This window comes from Corapipo altera, unplaced genomic scaffold, assembly GCF_003945725.1.
Source record: "Corapipo altera isolate COAL_440 unplaced genomic scaffold, ASM394572v1 61129, whole genome shotgun sequence".
Lineage (NCBI taxonomy): Eukaryota > Metazoa > Chordata > Aves > Passeriformes > Pipridae > Corapipo > Corapipo altera.
The window spans coordinates 272,018-289,206 of record NW_020884955.1 but is presented as its reverse complement, the minus strand read 5'-3'; the positions used below and the strand labels follow the sequence as shown (position 1 = coordinate 289,206).

Here is a 17,189-nt window from a genome sequence, read left to right as displayed (position 1 = left end):
CTGTGGCATCACACTGGTCTTCAGCAATTAAGAAAAGATTAGGGAACTGACATTGGAAGGGGTGGGGCGGGGGAGGGGAAGGGGGGAAAAAAGGAAAAAAAAAAAAACGAAAAGACGTCCTTATTCCCCTTGCCTTTTACCCACGTCTGTCCGGAACTTCGAGGTGACAGAATAAAAGCTTCACACCGCGGATCGTGGGTGCCGATCCCCCGCTCCCCTCCGACGCGGGACAGGAGGGGTTGCTTGGAGCGGGGGTATGTGTCACGGACGTCCTCAGGGCCTGCAACGGGGAGATGGAAAGGCAAGGGGAGGGACCAGGTGCTTGGATTTTGAGGACTCTCACAGCGGAAAGGCCAGGCTCTGCCTAGCCTCCGTCTGTCTAGAGCCGCACCTTACCCCGGAGGGCTACCGCTGCGGTTTTCCTGCCCGCGGGAGTCTTCGGCAGGGCCGAACTTAAGCGGTCCTCTTCTGCCCGGTGTCATGAGGTGGATCGCAGACTTCCTGCGGGCACGGCTCTCTTCCTCATTCGGTCCTCCTGCTCCCGGCCGGCGCGGGTAGTAGGGAGGGACCCCCGACCCACTTCTCGGAGGGGCTCGGGCAGGGCAGGGCAGGGCCCCCTTTCGGACGCAGAAACCAAATCCATCCCTCGTACAAAAGCCCCTTTCTGTCCCCGAAAGGCTCTGGTCCGTCGTTCCCTCTTCGCGTCGTCGTACCCCCGAGTCAGATATTCGCGGGGCGTGTCCCACCTGCCCGCGTCGAGGCAGCTGCCACCATCCCGGGCAGCCTAGAGAAGCCATTTGCCCCCCTCGCCTCCCTTCACCACCGATCCCATTATGGGGAGGGTGTGGGGCCGCAGCCCTATCCCCTTCTTTCTCCTGTACGGACGGAATCCCCCGCGGGAGCCGCCCCGCACTCCAGGTGCGGGTGAAACCGGGCTCCCCTGCCGACGTGCTGTACTGGCCCCGGCTCTCAGCTTGCGGACCAGGCTGCCGGTATCCCGCGGTCCTTCACCAGCCTCCCCGTGCCCCCCCACCCGTGCGAGGTTCGTGGATTTCACGGCAGCCGCCAGGAGCGCTGGGAAGCGGGAGCGAGCGGACGCCGCAGTGTCCGCCCCGCCGTGGGTGTGCATGGCGGGGAGGCGGGCCCGGAGCTGTGCCCGCGGCCCGGGGGCCCCTGCCTGGGAGTGCGAGGGGGGCAGTCGCTGCTCTTGGGAAAAGGAGGAGCTGCGTCGTCGCCACGGGCGAGGTCGCAGCCGGCAGAGCCAGAAAGCCAGGGGCGGCCGTGCGGCTCGGGTCGGCGGGGGGCGATGGAGGGGTCCCCCCGGGGAGACGGCGACCGGCTGTGCACCGCCGCCGCCCGCGGGGACCGCGAGGAGGTGCGGAAGCTGCTGGACGCAGGCGTGGATCCCAACGCAACCAACTGCTTTGGGAGAACCCCGCTCCAGGGAGGGGGGGGGGGGGGGGGGGGGTGGGGAGCGGGGGAGCAGCCGGATTGCGGGGGTAAGCTGTGCTCCCCCACGCCAGCGAGGAGGGGTGGATATTTTGGATTTCGAATGGATTTTTATTGTTATGATCGGAACCGTACTCCAGACGCAGCTGGATACAAACGGGTGCTTTTCTTAACCCCTGCCATCCTGAAAATACAAGATGGATTTTAGAGGGGAACCGCTGGCAGTAAAACGAATTATGCGAGGGGGTACTTAAAAGGAGAAGTGAGACTGCAAAATCCTCTTCCAGTTGGGTTTGGGGAGCTGACTGCACTTTGAGCAACTTTTCTTGGTTTTTTGAAATATAGCCTGAATGGGTCTTTTTTTCCCCAAGGAAATCGAAGTCCCTTACTAATATATTCATGAGCAACATCAGCAGAGAAGGCTATGTGTCAATTATACTGATAGAAATTTTAACTTGAAACTAGGTATATATTAGGAGTCGCCACTTCTTTTTTTTTTTTAGTAGTAGTAATTTTAATATTCTCTATTCATCAATAGTGGTAGTATTCACTGATAGATATTGAAAGTACCCGTGTGTAGAGTTGCTTTCCAGGCATTTTGAGAGCTAAAATGTGTTCTGTTAATCGACATACTTAAGTTAAAAGTTTTTACTGTTTGTTGAACGATTAATGTACTGTGATTTAAGCTAGAGTTGTATACCTCATGAAAAGAATTCTCGAGTTGCCATTTGAAGCGATATATTTAATGATTCATCAGCTAAGCTGAACAGCCATTTTGGTCTTTACACTTTACATGGAAAAGGAAATGTTTTTCTAAAGTAAGTGACTGAGAAAGGCTCTGAGAAAATTATTCGTTTTATTTCTGTTGTATGTTTAAACTCCTGATGGAAAGAATCTCCAAATTCTTAGAAGTTTTCTCTTTCTTTCCCTCATTTCAGAGTGAGACTGGGTTCTGTTTCCCTTTTCAACACTTGCAAAATGTCTGACATTCTGATATGTGGACACTCTTTTTCTTTCTGAAAAAATTTAAATAAGAAATTTATAAATGATGAAATTTGTAAGCATTTTCAGACTTTGATTATAAATAAACACAATTATTTGAAGTGCATAAACAAAGTATTGAGAAAGAAAATAACGTGAAAAACCTTTTGTCTTAAGATCTTTTCCATAATGTGAAGTTGCAATTTATGGAGTTTAAAATTCCACTGAAAATGACCAGGACAATGATGGAAGTAAACACCCAAATGCAAATTTATTTTATTTGTTGGTTGTTTGTTTGATTTTGTTCAATCGTGAATGATCAGAACTTGCAAAAAGTTTTTGCTAATGACCGAAAAGCAAGATGTCTTTAGGAACTTGCCATCAGGAAAGTTTTGCGCATTATTTATGAGCACACAGCAACTTCCCTCACATTTCTGAAAAGAAGCCAAAACTGAGAGAGAGAATGAAAAAACAAAGAAAAACCATTTCGATCCAAAACTCAGGAGGAGAAAAATTGGAAAATTCCACACTGGATGCCGAAAGGAACCACACACAGCTGCCTAGCCTGGCTTGCTGCGCTGGTCATTGATAAATCAATAAGGCATTCTAAGTGGCAGAAGCCTTAATGCAGGGCTCCTCAGGGCTGTCACAAAATACAGGGTGTGTATGCATAATATAGAAATATATACATATATATATACACATATATACAGACTATTTATGTGTATAAATATATTTAATGAATTTTTAATATATGCATATGTATAAATTTACTTGTAGTACCTATATATACACTATTTATTATATAATAGGTGGTACATAGACGATATATATATTCGTGTGCATATATAGGTGCACACATACATAGCCGGGTCTGCATGTACGTATATATAATTTTACACATACCACAAGTACCATTTCTACCATGGTATATATAAATGGCATAATATGCGAAAAAGAACATACACATATGCAGAACCTGGTCTGGAAACCCCACGCATCGTAGCTAGTATTTTTATTTTTATTTGTATAATGGCAGACTGCCTCGAGCTCAAGGGACCCGTATGGATCATCGCATACGGCTGTCAGTATTTATGCAGGTCACGACTACAAGTAGCCGACATAGGAGAATTATGCCCAAAAGAGACGCCAGTCCCGCCGCCGCCCAACCGCCAGCTCGACGCTGCGCCGGCATCCACAGGCGCTGACACTGTCTCTCCCCGCAGGTGATGATGCTGGGCAGCCCGCGGGTGGCCGAGCTGCTGCTGCAGCGCGGAGCAGACCCCAACCGCCCCGACCCGAGCACCGGCTGCCTCCCGGCTCACGACGCGGCCCGCGCCGGCTTTCTGGAGACGCTGGCGGCGCTGCACCGGGCCGGGGCTCGCCTCGACCAGCCCGACGGCCGCGGCCGCCTCCCGCTCGACGTGGCGGCGGGGGGCCCGCACGGAGCTGTGGGCCGCTACCTGCACCACCCGCCGCCCCTCCCGGGAGCCGGGAGGACCGCCGAGGGGGCTGCGCGCTGACCCACCCTCGGCCGCCCCCGCCGGCACCCTGTCCCCTCGCCGCCTGCGCCCATCTCCGCCGCGAGTATCCCCGCCGCAGAGTCACCCAGAGAGCGATCGCGGTTGGAGGCGCTACCGGTGTCCGACTGCTGGGAAGACTCTTCCTCTGTCCCGCTGCCCGGGGCTCCTCCCGCACGCCCCGGGCACCCCGTGTCCTGCTTCTGCGAGAAGACACGTGCTGCTCAATTTCCTGAGAAAAAAAGGAAAGAACCAAAACACTGCCAAGGCTAGCGCTCCTGCTCTCCCTCTCAGGCTCCCCGACGGGCAGAGCACAAACAGCAAATGGTTCTCCTATGCTTCGGGGGAGTGAGGGGGCGATGGAAAAATCTGCCGTTTCCCCTCTCCATTTTTTTGTTGGAGAAATGAGAATGCTGTGTTTCCCTTACCGGCTTGCTCACCGCCCTGCAAGGCTTTGCATTGTAGAGATACCTTGAAGTTCTTTTACGTTGTAGTGCTCTGAAATAGTGAACACTTCAGCCATTCCCTTTACAAAAGTTTTCAATCTATAAATCTTCTCCCCTCATCAGCCCACTTAACTTAGAATTTTAATATTAGTATATAACGTTGATTGAATGTTAAAATATTTAATACTGATAGACATCACGATTTGAGAACTACCACAAATATTTTGTACAGTTGCATTTGGAGAAGCCATCCATGTGAAAAACCAATTAGTGATCGCTTCGTTACTGTGTGTTTTTGCATTTGGAGGTATCCCATTCATTCAGAAGATTTGGGCAACGAGCTTCTTAATTTTAAGACAGTTTTCTGTGTCTCTAAACTAGATATTTGGAAAAAACAACAAATGACCGAGTTTGGTTATAAATCTGCATCTTTTCACACTTTTCGTTTTCTGTTTTTCTTATGGAATTTCCATTGCCTACCCAATGTTTGTACCACTTGCGTGCAACAAAATACCTGTTATTATTCAATATCAAAACACGAGATTGGCTTAAAAAACTTCATTCATAGTGTTCAGCTATTAAATGGTTCTGCATGCAGCACTACTCAGTGTTGGGCGGTGTTTTTTATTTCGACTTCGTTCATTGCTTTCTTTTTTGGGGGGGTCTGTGCATAAATACGCATGGATACACACAGCACACTCATGCAGGTCAAATACACGAGGCTTTTCGCAGATGTGTATTACTTAAGCACATACACATGCAAGTTAAAACCATCAAAATCGTTCGTTTCCTTATTTAAAACAACACTTAGAGAGCAAAAGGAAAGTTCAACTGAACTTCGTACCTTTGCATGACTTATGATCTATTTTTAAGAGTAGGAGGTTTTTTTCTTTTCCTACCAAAAGAAGAATTGACAGGTGCTTACCGTGGAATGCACTACTGGTGCATACTATGTCCAAGAGCTTTTTTTCCATCCCTGCAGGAAAGCTGGTGTCGGCATGCCGGTGTCTTGGAGCCTCACTTTGGTCAGGGCACAGGTCCTGAATAAGCACTAGACCCATTTCTTTAAAATAACAGCAGGGGTGGGGAGCCACTCTCCTCTCAAAAAGAAGGTTGTTTCCTAGCTCTTTGGGGGCCAAATGGAGAGTGAGCCCTGTCCCAGAGGGCGTCAGCAAACCGGTTTGGGGCAGGGTAGGTGGGAAAAACTGGACTAGGTGATCCTTGTGGGTCCCTTCCAACTCAGAATATTCTGTGATTCTGTGAATGTTTTTCATTTTCCACCCTGACACTCCAGGCTTTCATGTGGGCGAAGTGGACCGGAAAAATTGGACTAAATGATCCTTGTGGATCCCTTCCAACTCAGAATATTCTGTAGTTCTGTGAATGTTTTTCATTTTCTGCCCTGACACTCCAGGCTCTCATGTGGGCAGGAGCCCAGCTCAGCCTTTCGAGATGGGGTCTGAGGGCAGGTGACTGTCCTCCCTGCCAAGCTGTTGGCAGAGCATAGGCAGAGCATCCATCCATCCATCATCCATCCCCGCTGTTGGGCTCCCTGCCCACTCCCTGCCTCCCTGCCCACTCCCTGCCGCCTGCTCTCCTGCCCGCAGGCTGTCCATCCTGCAGGAGGGAGGGCCAGAGCCCTAGGGAGCCCCTTCAGAAACATGACAGGGAGAGAGCCATTCACACTGGGATGTCCAACAGGGTTTCCACGCAGCCTCTCCCCACTTGGGAAAGCTGTGCCGAAAGCATGAGACCTCCCCAGGTGTTTTGGCTTCAGAGTTGCCAAAGCCCAAAACCTCCTTGGGAAGTCACCTGAAGAGAAGAGAATGGAAAGCTCTTGGTATGGAGTTATGTATGCATGGTGATTTCAGATGCGGTGGTGTCACTTTTTGAGCAAGGAGCCAGCAGCGCTATGTTTCATAAAAAGCACATTCCGATTGTCTGTGAATGCCAGCATCTAAATAATTTGATAGGATATTGTCCAGTTGCTGTCCTCTGCCAAATTTTTTATACTCAATAAAAATACCTTCAGGTGTAATGGCACAAAGAGTTTACTACTACACATTATGAAAAACTACTCTTTGAGAACATGACTCCCAAGGTTTACAACAGGCAACATCCCCTTTGAATTCACATAAGTTGATCGTGTCTAAAGGCCCACAGGCTTTATATATTGTGTTCAAAGTCTTTGAAAGCTTCAGAGAAGTGAAAAACAAAAAGTATTTTAGAAAAAAAAGTCATCACTCAACCTTGCCTGGAACAAAGGTGTGGAAATACATTAATTTCACTGCCTACTTACATAGGAAACAAGCCTCACATATTGTGAGTCTCAGGAGAAAAATGGAAATGCTCAGAGCCCTTACAGGAAAAAGTGAGGAATTTGAAGATGTAACAGGCAAGGCACAGTACTAGGTGCTGGAGAGAGAACCTCTGAAGACATGTGTGTCTTAGAAGAGCCCTGGTGGGGCATCACTCACAGCAGCAGAGATAATATACCTAGTGGTTCTACCTTTTTTTTTTTTTTTTTTTAATCAGGTGTCAGTCAGTCCTAAACTGACAGCCACTGAAGTAACTCAACACTTTTTTCCCCCTCAAATTCACAGGAAAAAGGATAGGAATACTTTGAGATACTGTATGAACAGAAGTTAGTATGGAACACTTCTTTTCTTTGTGAAAATGTTCCCAGAGGACAAATTTCTCTACAATCCTGTTTCTTAATAAGTACCTTCATGCTTTTGGTAGAAATACTTGATAACAAAGTGTTTCTGTGCTGGAGAGAGCCCAAGAAGGCATAGTGAAATGAGAGGCAGTCCTAAGGAGTTGAAAACCAAGAATCTTGCAACTAGAGGCCTCAGGATGCCTCACAGAAAGGTACATGGATGATTACCACTAGACCCAGCATTGCTCTTGTTATCAAATGTAAGCTCAGGATTGATGGTGGGCTCTGAGAAGCCCTGTTTGCACCTACTGCTTCAGGCACAAATGACCAGGGGGACAAGACATTTAGAGTTCAGCTCACACCACCAGCAGAGGTCATGGTATTAGAAATAACCTACTTCCTACCACTGAACTGAGCAGCTTATGCTGCCATTGTTGCAGTCACTCCTTTCACGAAGCAGCCTCCTACATGGGATTTCTCAACAAAGACATTCCTACTTGAGGACATGAGAGTAGTAATTAAGAACATCAGAGTTTGATCACCCAGGTGGGGAAAGTCCCAGGGTCAGCATTTTTTTTTCTCCAAAGTGCTGGTTGTTGACAGCATGAGGTGGGTAAAAAGGTAAGAAAAAACAGGCATGCTGAGAGCTTGGAGCATGGGACGGAGGCACAGGGTGTCCAGAACAAGAGCAAAAAGAGGCAGGTTCAGCTGAGCGAAGAGGTGTCTGGAGAAAGAGGAGACAAAGCCTTGGGAACGGTGCCTACACCTGAAAGGATATGCCATGGATATTTACCCCTACCCCACTCCATGCTGACCTGGGTCAATGCTTTTATTTGGCTTCTTAAACAAAGCTCATCACTGCAGACATCCAATCCACATGGCTGACGAGCAGTGGCACTTACAATCAGACATGGACAATGCTTGGTGGAAATCATGGAGAGAGGGCATTCCTTGCCTAGTGAGAACAAGCACTTGAACACTGCTGGCTTTACATTTTTTTTCTTACATCTGTTTTCTTCTTAGATGCTGAGCAGCCTAAGGGCCAAAGAAGGAATTGAGATTCAACCTAAGGCACTAATAACATCATGAAGTGGAGGGTTTGTATCACATATGGATCTGGTCCAAGGACAGAGCTAATTCCACTGTCCTCCTCATGTGCAATTAAGGGAGAAGCAACTCCTACCATTACCTTCCTCCTACTGGTTTATCTTGCTGGCTTACCTTCAGGCAGATGCAAAAGAATGATTGTAAGTGTTTGATCATGGTATTGTAGGAAAGAAATAAGAGAGTTTTATCACAAGCAGGGGTTTCCATGGCTGTCTCATGCCGGGGCACTTGGGAGCCATTTCTTTAAAGGACTGGGGAACCGTTTTGTGGTCAGGGACTAGTGGACTGCTTGTGGTTCTGCTTGAAGTTGCTTATTGCTGCTGCCTACTTGCTGCTACATACAGCTCTGCTTGGGGTTGCCTATTTCTCTGCTTATAGTTCTGCCTGCTTACTGATACTTACTGTTACTTATTGTTCTGTTTGCTTACTATTACAGTGCAAAGGCGTAGGTGTTCGCACCACAAATTGCCTGAGCCAATACATAGTAAAGCTGGAACTTGACAATTATCTAAACAAACAGTGGCAAACTTTTGCAAAAGCGTGATTAAAAGTTAATTTCAATTCTTTTGAACTGACCTGCTTCAGCCAGCACTGAAATGATAGTGGGGAGAGGAAGCAGTCGTTAAAACAGTTAGGCCAGAATTTCCGTCTTAGAGGGCTGGTCCCACCCAGTGCTGAGCACCTTCTGAATTAATTTCTCCTCTTACTGATACTCAGCTGGTTTCGATAAACAAAACACTCTTACTGGTTACAGTTCTGGGAACTCCAACTGCTCTCAGATCTGTTTTGAATACTAATATAAAAACTCAATTCTGATGTCACATGCCACCTGTGCTGATGCTGAGAGATGCTTTGGATGTTGTTAGCATGAAACAGCGGGAAGTGTTAGCTAAGTGAAAATGAGATATGAGTGGGCAATCTCATGTTAGCAAGATAGATCAATGTCAGGCTGCAAAGAATGATTTAGAGAAAACAGAAAAAGGAGCAAAAGAGTAAATGTAATGGCCTGCCCCACATTCTAGTTTGGGCCATATTTGAACTCGCATTGGCATCAGTACATTACGCTGCTGACGTGCACACTGGAGGATGTTGTGAGCAAAATAAATTGCAATCTCCTCCAAGACAAAAGGATTTCAAAAGCCATGGATAGTTGGGTAAAGCAAAATACAACATGCAAACAATCAGTGAGAAGTGGGGTAGGACCCAGTAGCAGCTGCACACTCAGAGAGAGCAAGTGCTCGTGACACAAGGGCACTCGTGACACGAGGGCTGCTGGCTTGGAACACAGACAAGGGCTGTTTGGGTCTGAATGCTACCAAGTCCAAACCCAGAAGTCTCTTCAATCAAAGCAGAAGGAGATATCTTGCCTGTGATATCTTGACGTGTGCCAAGATGAAGCAGAGTTCCTAATGAACTCCACTGGAGGGACAGTTGGACAAAAGTTCCTGTGAGTGGGTATATGTCTCCTTTTTCATTTGTTATTTGCATGTTGAACTTACCCTGCAGTGACACTCTGCTTGTGGTCTGTGTGGATCTGGACATTTTATGAAGTTCCAACACCTGGCCTTTCCTTTGGAGGCCAGCTGAAAATTTTGTGAGGAATCAGTTGGTTACAGATTCTGTGTTTCCTGGTCCTTGCTTAATACTGGTGTGCCTCCTGCTTTGTGCATCTGTGCTATTTGCAAGTGCTCAGTTCCACCCATTATCTCTCCTCTGTGTGAGAAATAAAATTAGGCTTTCAGCATTTATTTCTAACTCTTCCCTAGCTGCATTTCTCTATATTCCTAAGGCAAATCCTGCACAGGAGCAACAGAGACCGACCTGTTCTTCAACAATTACTGCTAGCTCTAGGGGTGCTCTCTCTCTCTCCAAAGTTTTGAAAGCATTCAGGCCATGAGTTAGTTTAGGGCAATTTCACCGGAGAAAGAGAAGTAGACTTGGAAAACTCAAGGTTAAATTTCACTAGCTAATACTTTATTAGGCTTTCCATGGTTCTAATCCGTTTTGTATGAGATATGAGCAATTTACTCACAGAGAAGCTGCTTCGTTTGCTTCAGCAATCATTATTTAGGTACCTGTGTTGAAGTAGGCAACGTTTAAAATGGTCTGTGAAACATACACATAGAAACCAGAGAGGCCCTGAAGGTCCTGCTGAAAGTTTTGCTAGTTTTTCTAGGAGACAGTATTTACTATAAGAGATGTTAGTGTAAAACCAGAAACAAGCATGTAACAGGTTACGTTTAAAAAACAGAAGACATGAAGTTTCTGTAAGATGAGCAGTGGCATCAGTTAAGCTAGAGAGGTGCACATTTTGCAAATCTGTGATGTTTGAAAACTAGGCAACAGCCACAATTGAGCATCATATATCCTGGTAAGCTGTTTACCAGGTCAAGATGCAATTTTCCAGCAGGTTCAAGCTAGCACTTCTTAAAACTGCTTCTCATGTTATGATACAGGAGCAGTGCCAATAGCATGGTTGCAAAAAAAAAAATAAATTGTCATGGATACACTCAAACTGAAGTGAGGCAATTTTCATCAATGAAGTCCTCTGCCTGTCATTGTCTCATTCTTGTTAAACCAGATACATTCTGAGTCTCAGAATGACCATGGTTCTCTGCTAGAATGTTTACTTGGTTTTAGTAATGCAGTACACTGAATTTGTATCTTCTTGCTGTCTATCACACCTGCAGTTCTTCCTACAGTACCCTTCTTAAGACTGTTTAGAAAGACAATTAAACCCACTTTTATTTGGCCCTATCTTCATATAGTTAAACACTTACCTATGCTTTTCTTGCCAATTATTATCTCTGTTGTATAGTCTGCTGGATAAATAACTCCCAACACATTTCAGAGTATAAAATGTATGCTGAACTTTGTAAAAAAACCCCTAAACACTAGCATTGTTTTACTGACTTTATATACAAATTCTGCATGAGACACCTTCAGGTATCATGCCTATGCTGACAGAACAAGTACCAGAGAAGATGCTGGAAGACATCTTCAAAGACCATATAGCCCAGTCCTTCTACCGCAGGCAGGCACACCTTCCACTAGACCAGGTTGATCAAAGCTCCGTCCCACCTGACTTTGAACACTTGCAAAGATATTTACAACTTCTCTGAGCAGTCTGTTCCAGAGTCTCACCACCTCCATCGTGAAAAAATTATTACATCCAATATAAATATACCCCCCTTCAGTTTAAAACTGTTGCCCCTTGTCCTGTCACTACAGGATGTGGTGAAATATCTCCCTCCATCTTTCTTATAAGCTCCCTTAAAGTCCTGAAAGGCCACTGTAAGGTCTCCCCAGAGCCTTCTCCTCTCCAGGCTGAACAACCCCAACACTCTCAGCCTGTCCTCATAAGAGAGGTGCTCCAGTCCTCTGACTATCTTAGTGGCCCTCACTGGACTTGCTCCAACAGCTTTCTTAGAGGGAGGACACCAGAACTGTTTGCAGCACTCCAGGTGGGAGTGCTCACCAGAGGGGAGTAGAGGGGCAGAATCACCTCCCTTGACCTGCTGGCCACGCTGCTTTTGATGCAGCCCAGGATGCAGTTGGACTTCTGGGCTGTGAGTGCACATTGCTGACCCATGTTCAATATTTTCATCCACCAGCGCCCCCAAGTCCATCTCCACAGGGCTAGTCTCAATCCCCCTTGCCCCATCTCAAATGCAGCACCTTCCACTTGGCCTTGTTGACCTTCCTGAAACTTGTACTGGGGTGGGGCCCACTCCTCAAGCCCGTCAAGGTCCCTCTGGATGGTATCCCTTCCCTATGGTGAATCAATTGCACCACTCACCTTGGTGTCTCCCACACACTCAATCCCACTACCTTATTTCACTGCTGAAGATACTACACAGTATTGGTCCCACACCTTTGAGGGACGTCACTCGTTACTGGTTTCCACTTGGACATGGAGCTACTGACTGTAACTCTTTGGACACAGTCATCCTTACCTAGTGTTGTTATCTAGCCTTGCATAGGAAGAATTTATAACAGAAATGTGTAACAAAACTCACTACCTATGGACCTGCTCTGTGCCACTGTCCAGTGACAGTAAGTACCCAATATATATTAAAAAAAAAAATCAACACAACAATTATCTTTATATGTCACTACCAAACATAAAAAGAGAAACCCAAGGGGGACTGAAAATGGACACCAATAAACAATTTTCTCTTCGAACAACCAAACATGAACTTCCTGGCTCCAATTTATTTCACTGTAAGTGCCTAGGGGACAAAGATAAAAATAGAAATAATTTTTAAGGCCAGACACCTGATTTGGCTTAGTGAAAGGCAGTGAAATGTATATTCAAGCTCTGTCTCCTGCAACCCAAGTTCTTAAAAACACCAGGAAATACAGAAAATTGGTTAAGCCACTGTTGCCAGTATCTGAAAAGCACTTGTACTGGTTTTGCTAGGCAAAGTATGTTCAAATCTAAAGGCTTTCACAGCAGGAGACTGGGCGTCTAACAAAACAAGACTATCACGGTAAAATGCTTATGTACCTTCTTTCTTCTATTTTCCTTTGGATTAATTTGGGGTTTTTTTACATTACCATGAGAATCCTTACCTTTCACTTTTCTGATATCTTCCTTGGTTGCCTTGCATTCTAATCCACTTCTGTCTCATGAAGCCCTGTTGTTCAGGAACTTAGAACCTAAAGTTCTGAGCAGCACAGTGTTTTCTAAAAAGTGGTCTTTCTAAAAGCAGTGCTTATAAGGTATCACCACCAACCTGTTCCATGAATGGCAAAAGTCATTGTGAGATAAACAAAATTCATAGACTAATGACTAGAAGTAAATAAACAAACCCCAACTTGCACACAGCTTGGAGAAGCATTTAATTTATTTACTAGACAAGAAGCAGCAGGTTATTTTATTAAAGTAAAATTGTATTTAAAAAATTGAAATGCATACATTTAAAGTACTGGAGCACATTAATCACTTAATACAGAAACTAAATTTGGAGTTGTTCAGTGAAGCAGAAAATGGCCAGCATAGTGGGACACTGGCACCAAAGTACTTTTATGTACAGTTCTGTAAGTCACATAAGTACATCTTTAGGCACAAATCTGGCTTAGGCATCGCCTCAATTTTTTCAACGAGAACATTAATTAATTACACAACTGCTGCTGTGACAGAACCACCACAATTATTAAATCATATCTTCTAGCACACAAACAAATACACTTCTTTAAAAAGAAATAAACAGAATTAAAAATAAGGATAAAGTATAAAAATAGCATAATTTTTATTTGATATGGTTTGCTCAGTTTTTCTGCTATGTTTCAGAAGTGAATTATAATCACTTGCCATATTTAAGGAAAAGATGGGAGGTAGAAACAGCAACACAAATAGCCTATCTGTGAATCTGCTTTATTTTTTTACCTTATTTTACGAAACTGCAACAAGAGTATTACCTAGACTTTAATTTTTACCATCAATTAAAAGGTACCACTGAATAGAGCATACTGACTTTTGTTCTTCAACCACTGCCTGATCCAGCTTGACAGTAAAGCTATTTCTAGTTGAAAACATCATCATGGCTAGGCTTCATGAACGAAGATTTAGGAAGGCTCTATCCACGCTTGTTACAAGAGTTGAAAACATACTCAAAAATAGCTAATTTTAACCATCTTATACATTATCAAACTGATAAAGATTTTAACAGTGGTCTTATATATTATCACTGGTTAACATCTAGTCTGTTCTTTTATGCTTGTAACAATTTTTGGAGATATTATAACCTCTGGAAGTTCACAAGTGATCCATTCTTCCTTGTAAGCACTCCAAGATTCATCCAGGTTGTTACTGCTTTGGCAGGATGACCGAACACTGCACTGTTGTCTGAAACACAAAGTCACAGTAGATGAATGCTGCTTCTGCCAGTGCAGGGAGAATTACTTTTCAATGTAAAGGTAGACTACATTGCTTCCATTTGGATTACAAATAGGTGTAACTCCTTACCTGTGCATAGTTATCTCCAACTTCTTCTAAACCACAGAATTTAAAAGAATTACAAGAGGGGCATACCCACACATGGAGCTGTCACTACAACTTTTGAAAACCTATATGACACGCTGATTGGTATTGAGAAAAACAACCATATTGCAGAAACACTAAATTATGGACTTTGGGCTCACACGATACAAATGAAAAATTGTGCAGCTTGCTTTTCTTCACTTCTATGTGATTTTTCATCAGTTTGAAAGTACAGCCATTCAGAAAAGAAATCTTTCTCTAAAGGTGCACTCACTGGGAGTGAATGCAATCAATACTCATGTTATGTAGGGAGAGGCAAGTTTGTCATTAGCCACATTCAATGGCAGGACCTGAGAAACACTTCAATCTCAGCTTTTGTGAGAGGTCCTTATCCTGCCAGTATCACTGCATGTGCAGACCAGTGCAACTACAGTTGAAGAGAAGCCTTGATGAATTTTTCCCCTCTGCCTTATTCACCTGAGCCAGTTTACTCTGGTCACATAAGTACATTCACTGATTTCACTGAGATATTTTTTGAGGAAGAAAATTATTCAGAAATATTTACAAGATTACAGTTCTACATGACTACCTTAGGAACATCAGATTCAGCTTGTGACAGAGCAGAAAAAATAACTGAAAAATATTAAGATTTATGCCCTTCAACCTACCAAACATAAATGCCCAAGTGAGTCAATGATGAAGTATGTCAAAACATATACATACGGTATCTACAGATACCTTACCCTACCTAAACTATTCCACAGTATTGACTTACCACAACTCTCAAAATACAGCATTATGCCTTGTATCAAAGGTCTGCCAAATACCATTTCACAAAGGCTAGTACAGAAGTTCAAAAATGGCAGGTAGCATCAGCAGGTTTCCTCACAGGGACAAGAAATTTACCTGAGAAGCACTCACAAAAGCTCTGACACCTTACCACAAGCTGATTTGCTTGCAACCACACTGTAAGAAAAATCAGTTTCCACAGGACATCCCTTTTTTCATTTTAATCAGATTCTCTCCTGATCCTTATGGTGTTGAACGTTATTGTAAGAAAGGTACAGAGCTCAATTCCCAGTGATTATGAGCTAAAATTCTTTTCAATAGGACAATTTTTTCCTCTCTAACCAATACTTTTCCTAGCAAAGACAAAAAGGAATCTACTATATCAGTCCCCATTTGAAACTGTCTGCTGTCACCAATTAATTTACTGTCTTCAGCAGTGAGACTATGTTTTACATGATAAGCTTTTGGTATCAATGCAGTGGGTTAAGTTCTTGTTGCCTTTGGTATCTCTTCCAAGTGTCATCTATAGACAAACTTTGGTTTTATTGAAAGAATTCCTAACATGCCTGCTCTTGCTTTTCTATTCCTTCTTTGTAGCTTGTCCCTGCTTCCAACCCTTGAATCCTGCGTTTTCACATAGAGCTCTGTTTCCTGTTCAGTCAATTCACTTTCCTGACTGATCTTTCTTTGGATCAGTCCTGTACTTGGAGAATGCTGCCCTTAAGGACCTGCCTAATTTCTGGAGCTCCTTGTCTCTTCAGAGCTGCCTTCCATGAGACAATACCTACAACTTCATTGGTTAAAACAAAGTACGCTTAACTGAACTCCAGCACCTGTACTCTGCTAACTGCCTTTCTTGCTCCCCATAGGATGTCCAACGCCACTATTTCATGAACATTACAGCAACAACTGCCAGTAATTATCACCTCACTACACAACTATTCTCTGTGAGCAGCATATCAAGCTGTATATCACCCATGACTGACACATCCAATCCAGAAATTTCCCTGATACCAGCCAGAAATCACTTGGACCACTGTGATCACCAGCATGATCTGTGTTTCTTCATCCATGACATAAATATCATGTGGTAGTATTCTGTTCTGAAAGAGTAAGGGCTTTAACCTGAGACTGGAGAATGACTTCTTTACAGCAAGAGCCAGGAAATATTGTTCTAAAGACATCTTAAGCAGTAAGAAAATGAGTAACTTTCAAATTATGCCTAAACTCACTGGCATATCGCAGACGAAAAGACACATGAAAGAGAAGGGACCTTTAGCAGAAAAACAGCCCTTGGAGATTTTGCCCAACACTGCAGTCTTTCCTAAAGACTACTGTGAGATTCAGAGGTCACACCAATGCATGTGTGTAAGGAGAGAGAGAAATGCAGATGGGTAAAGAGACTGGCAGCATAATTTCTCCTGCCTGGTGAAGTTCCTTCAGTCATAGCAGTCAGATTACAGAGCTTGGAAAGGAAAAGCTCTTGCGTCCATGCAGAGCTTTATCATTTTACATGCTTCCTCAACACTAGAAACAGACATTGGCAAATGCCCACTTGAGATACCCAGCTGCATCTTGGATATGCAGATGGGTATCTATACTGTCAGTGACAGTAGTGTACCAGCTGCAGTCTTATTCAGTTTGCCCCTTGTCTGTGTTCCTTAACACATTACCACAGGGCATGCAAGAGGTGCTGCCTTCAAGCTCTAAGAAAAGGTACCTCTGGAACAGATCAGTTAAAAAAACCTCACCATGTGACCTTCAAAACTCCCAGTGTAAAATATACAGAAGTACACTACAAGAGAATAGTTTTTTAAACTCTTTATGGTTCACCTACACATTTGTACAGAACCACATACGTATATTTCTCTCTTTGCTGCATTGCAAAATTGCCTCTCTAATTCATTAACCCAGAAGCCTAGGATCAATCCATCATCTACTTTACCATCATTTCAGTCCCCAAAAAAGAAAGATTTTTAGCCTTTTCTGATTTTCCTACGTAAAATCAGAATAAGCCTCCAAAGCCTCTGGAGCTTTAGAATTTTGTCACTTTTCCAGACTACTTGGTTGTGTTAAATCATAAACAGTCGCGACTCCTACTCTCTTGACAGAAAATTTCAATCCCCACTGCCAATACCTACTTTCTGTTTCCAGTTCTTCAAATGCCTTCAGATCAACTCCCTTTCTCAGTATACTATCACTCAAACCAAGCCACTATCTGCAAAGGCAAAAAAACCATAAAAATTGTCAAT

The 17,189-nt window shown here is 44.2% G+C and overlaps 2 protein-coding genes across 6 annotated transcripts in view; one reads left to right on the top strand and one right to left on the bottom strand.

Moving 5' to 3' along the window:
- The first annotated feature begins 1,169 nt into the window (after positions 1-1,169).
- LOC113956772 (cyclin-dependent kinase 4 inhibitor B-like) lies at positions 1,170-4,991 on the top strand. Its single transcript, XM_027663672.1, has 2 exons — positions 1,170-1,444; positions 3,657-4,991. Exons 1-2 carry the CDS (start codon positions 1,307-1,309, stop codon positions 3,951-3,953), a joined length of 435 nt encoding a protein of 144 aa, XP_027519473.1. The 5' UTR covers positions 1,170-1,306; the 3' UTR covers positions 3,954-4,991.
- An 8,046-nt stretch (positions 4,992-13,037) lies between these two features.
- Positions 13,038-17,189, bottom strand: part of MTAP (methylthioadenosine phosphorylase) — a 28,028-nt gene continuing 23,876 nt past the window's right edge. For all 5 annotated transcript variants that reach the window (XM_027663707.1, XM_027663709.1, XM_027663711.1 and 2 more), the window contains one exon: positions 13,038-14,013. In XM_027663707.1, the coding sequence (XP_027519508.1) occupies positions 13,975-14,013 (39 nt within the window). In that variant the 3' untranslated portion in view covers positions 13,038-13,974. The remainder of the gene's footprint in view (positions 14,014-17,189) is intronic.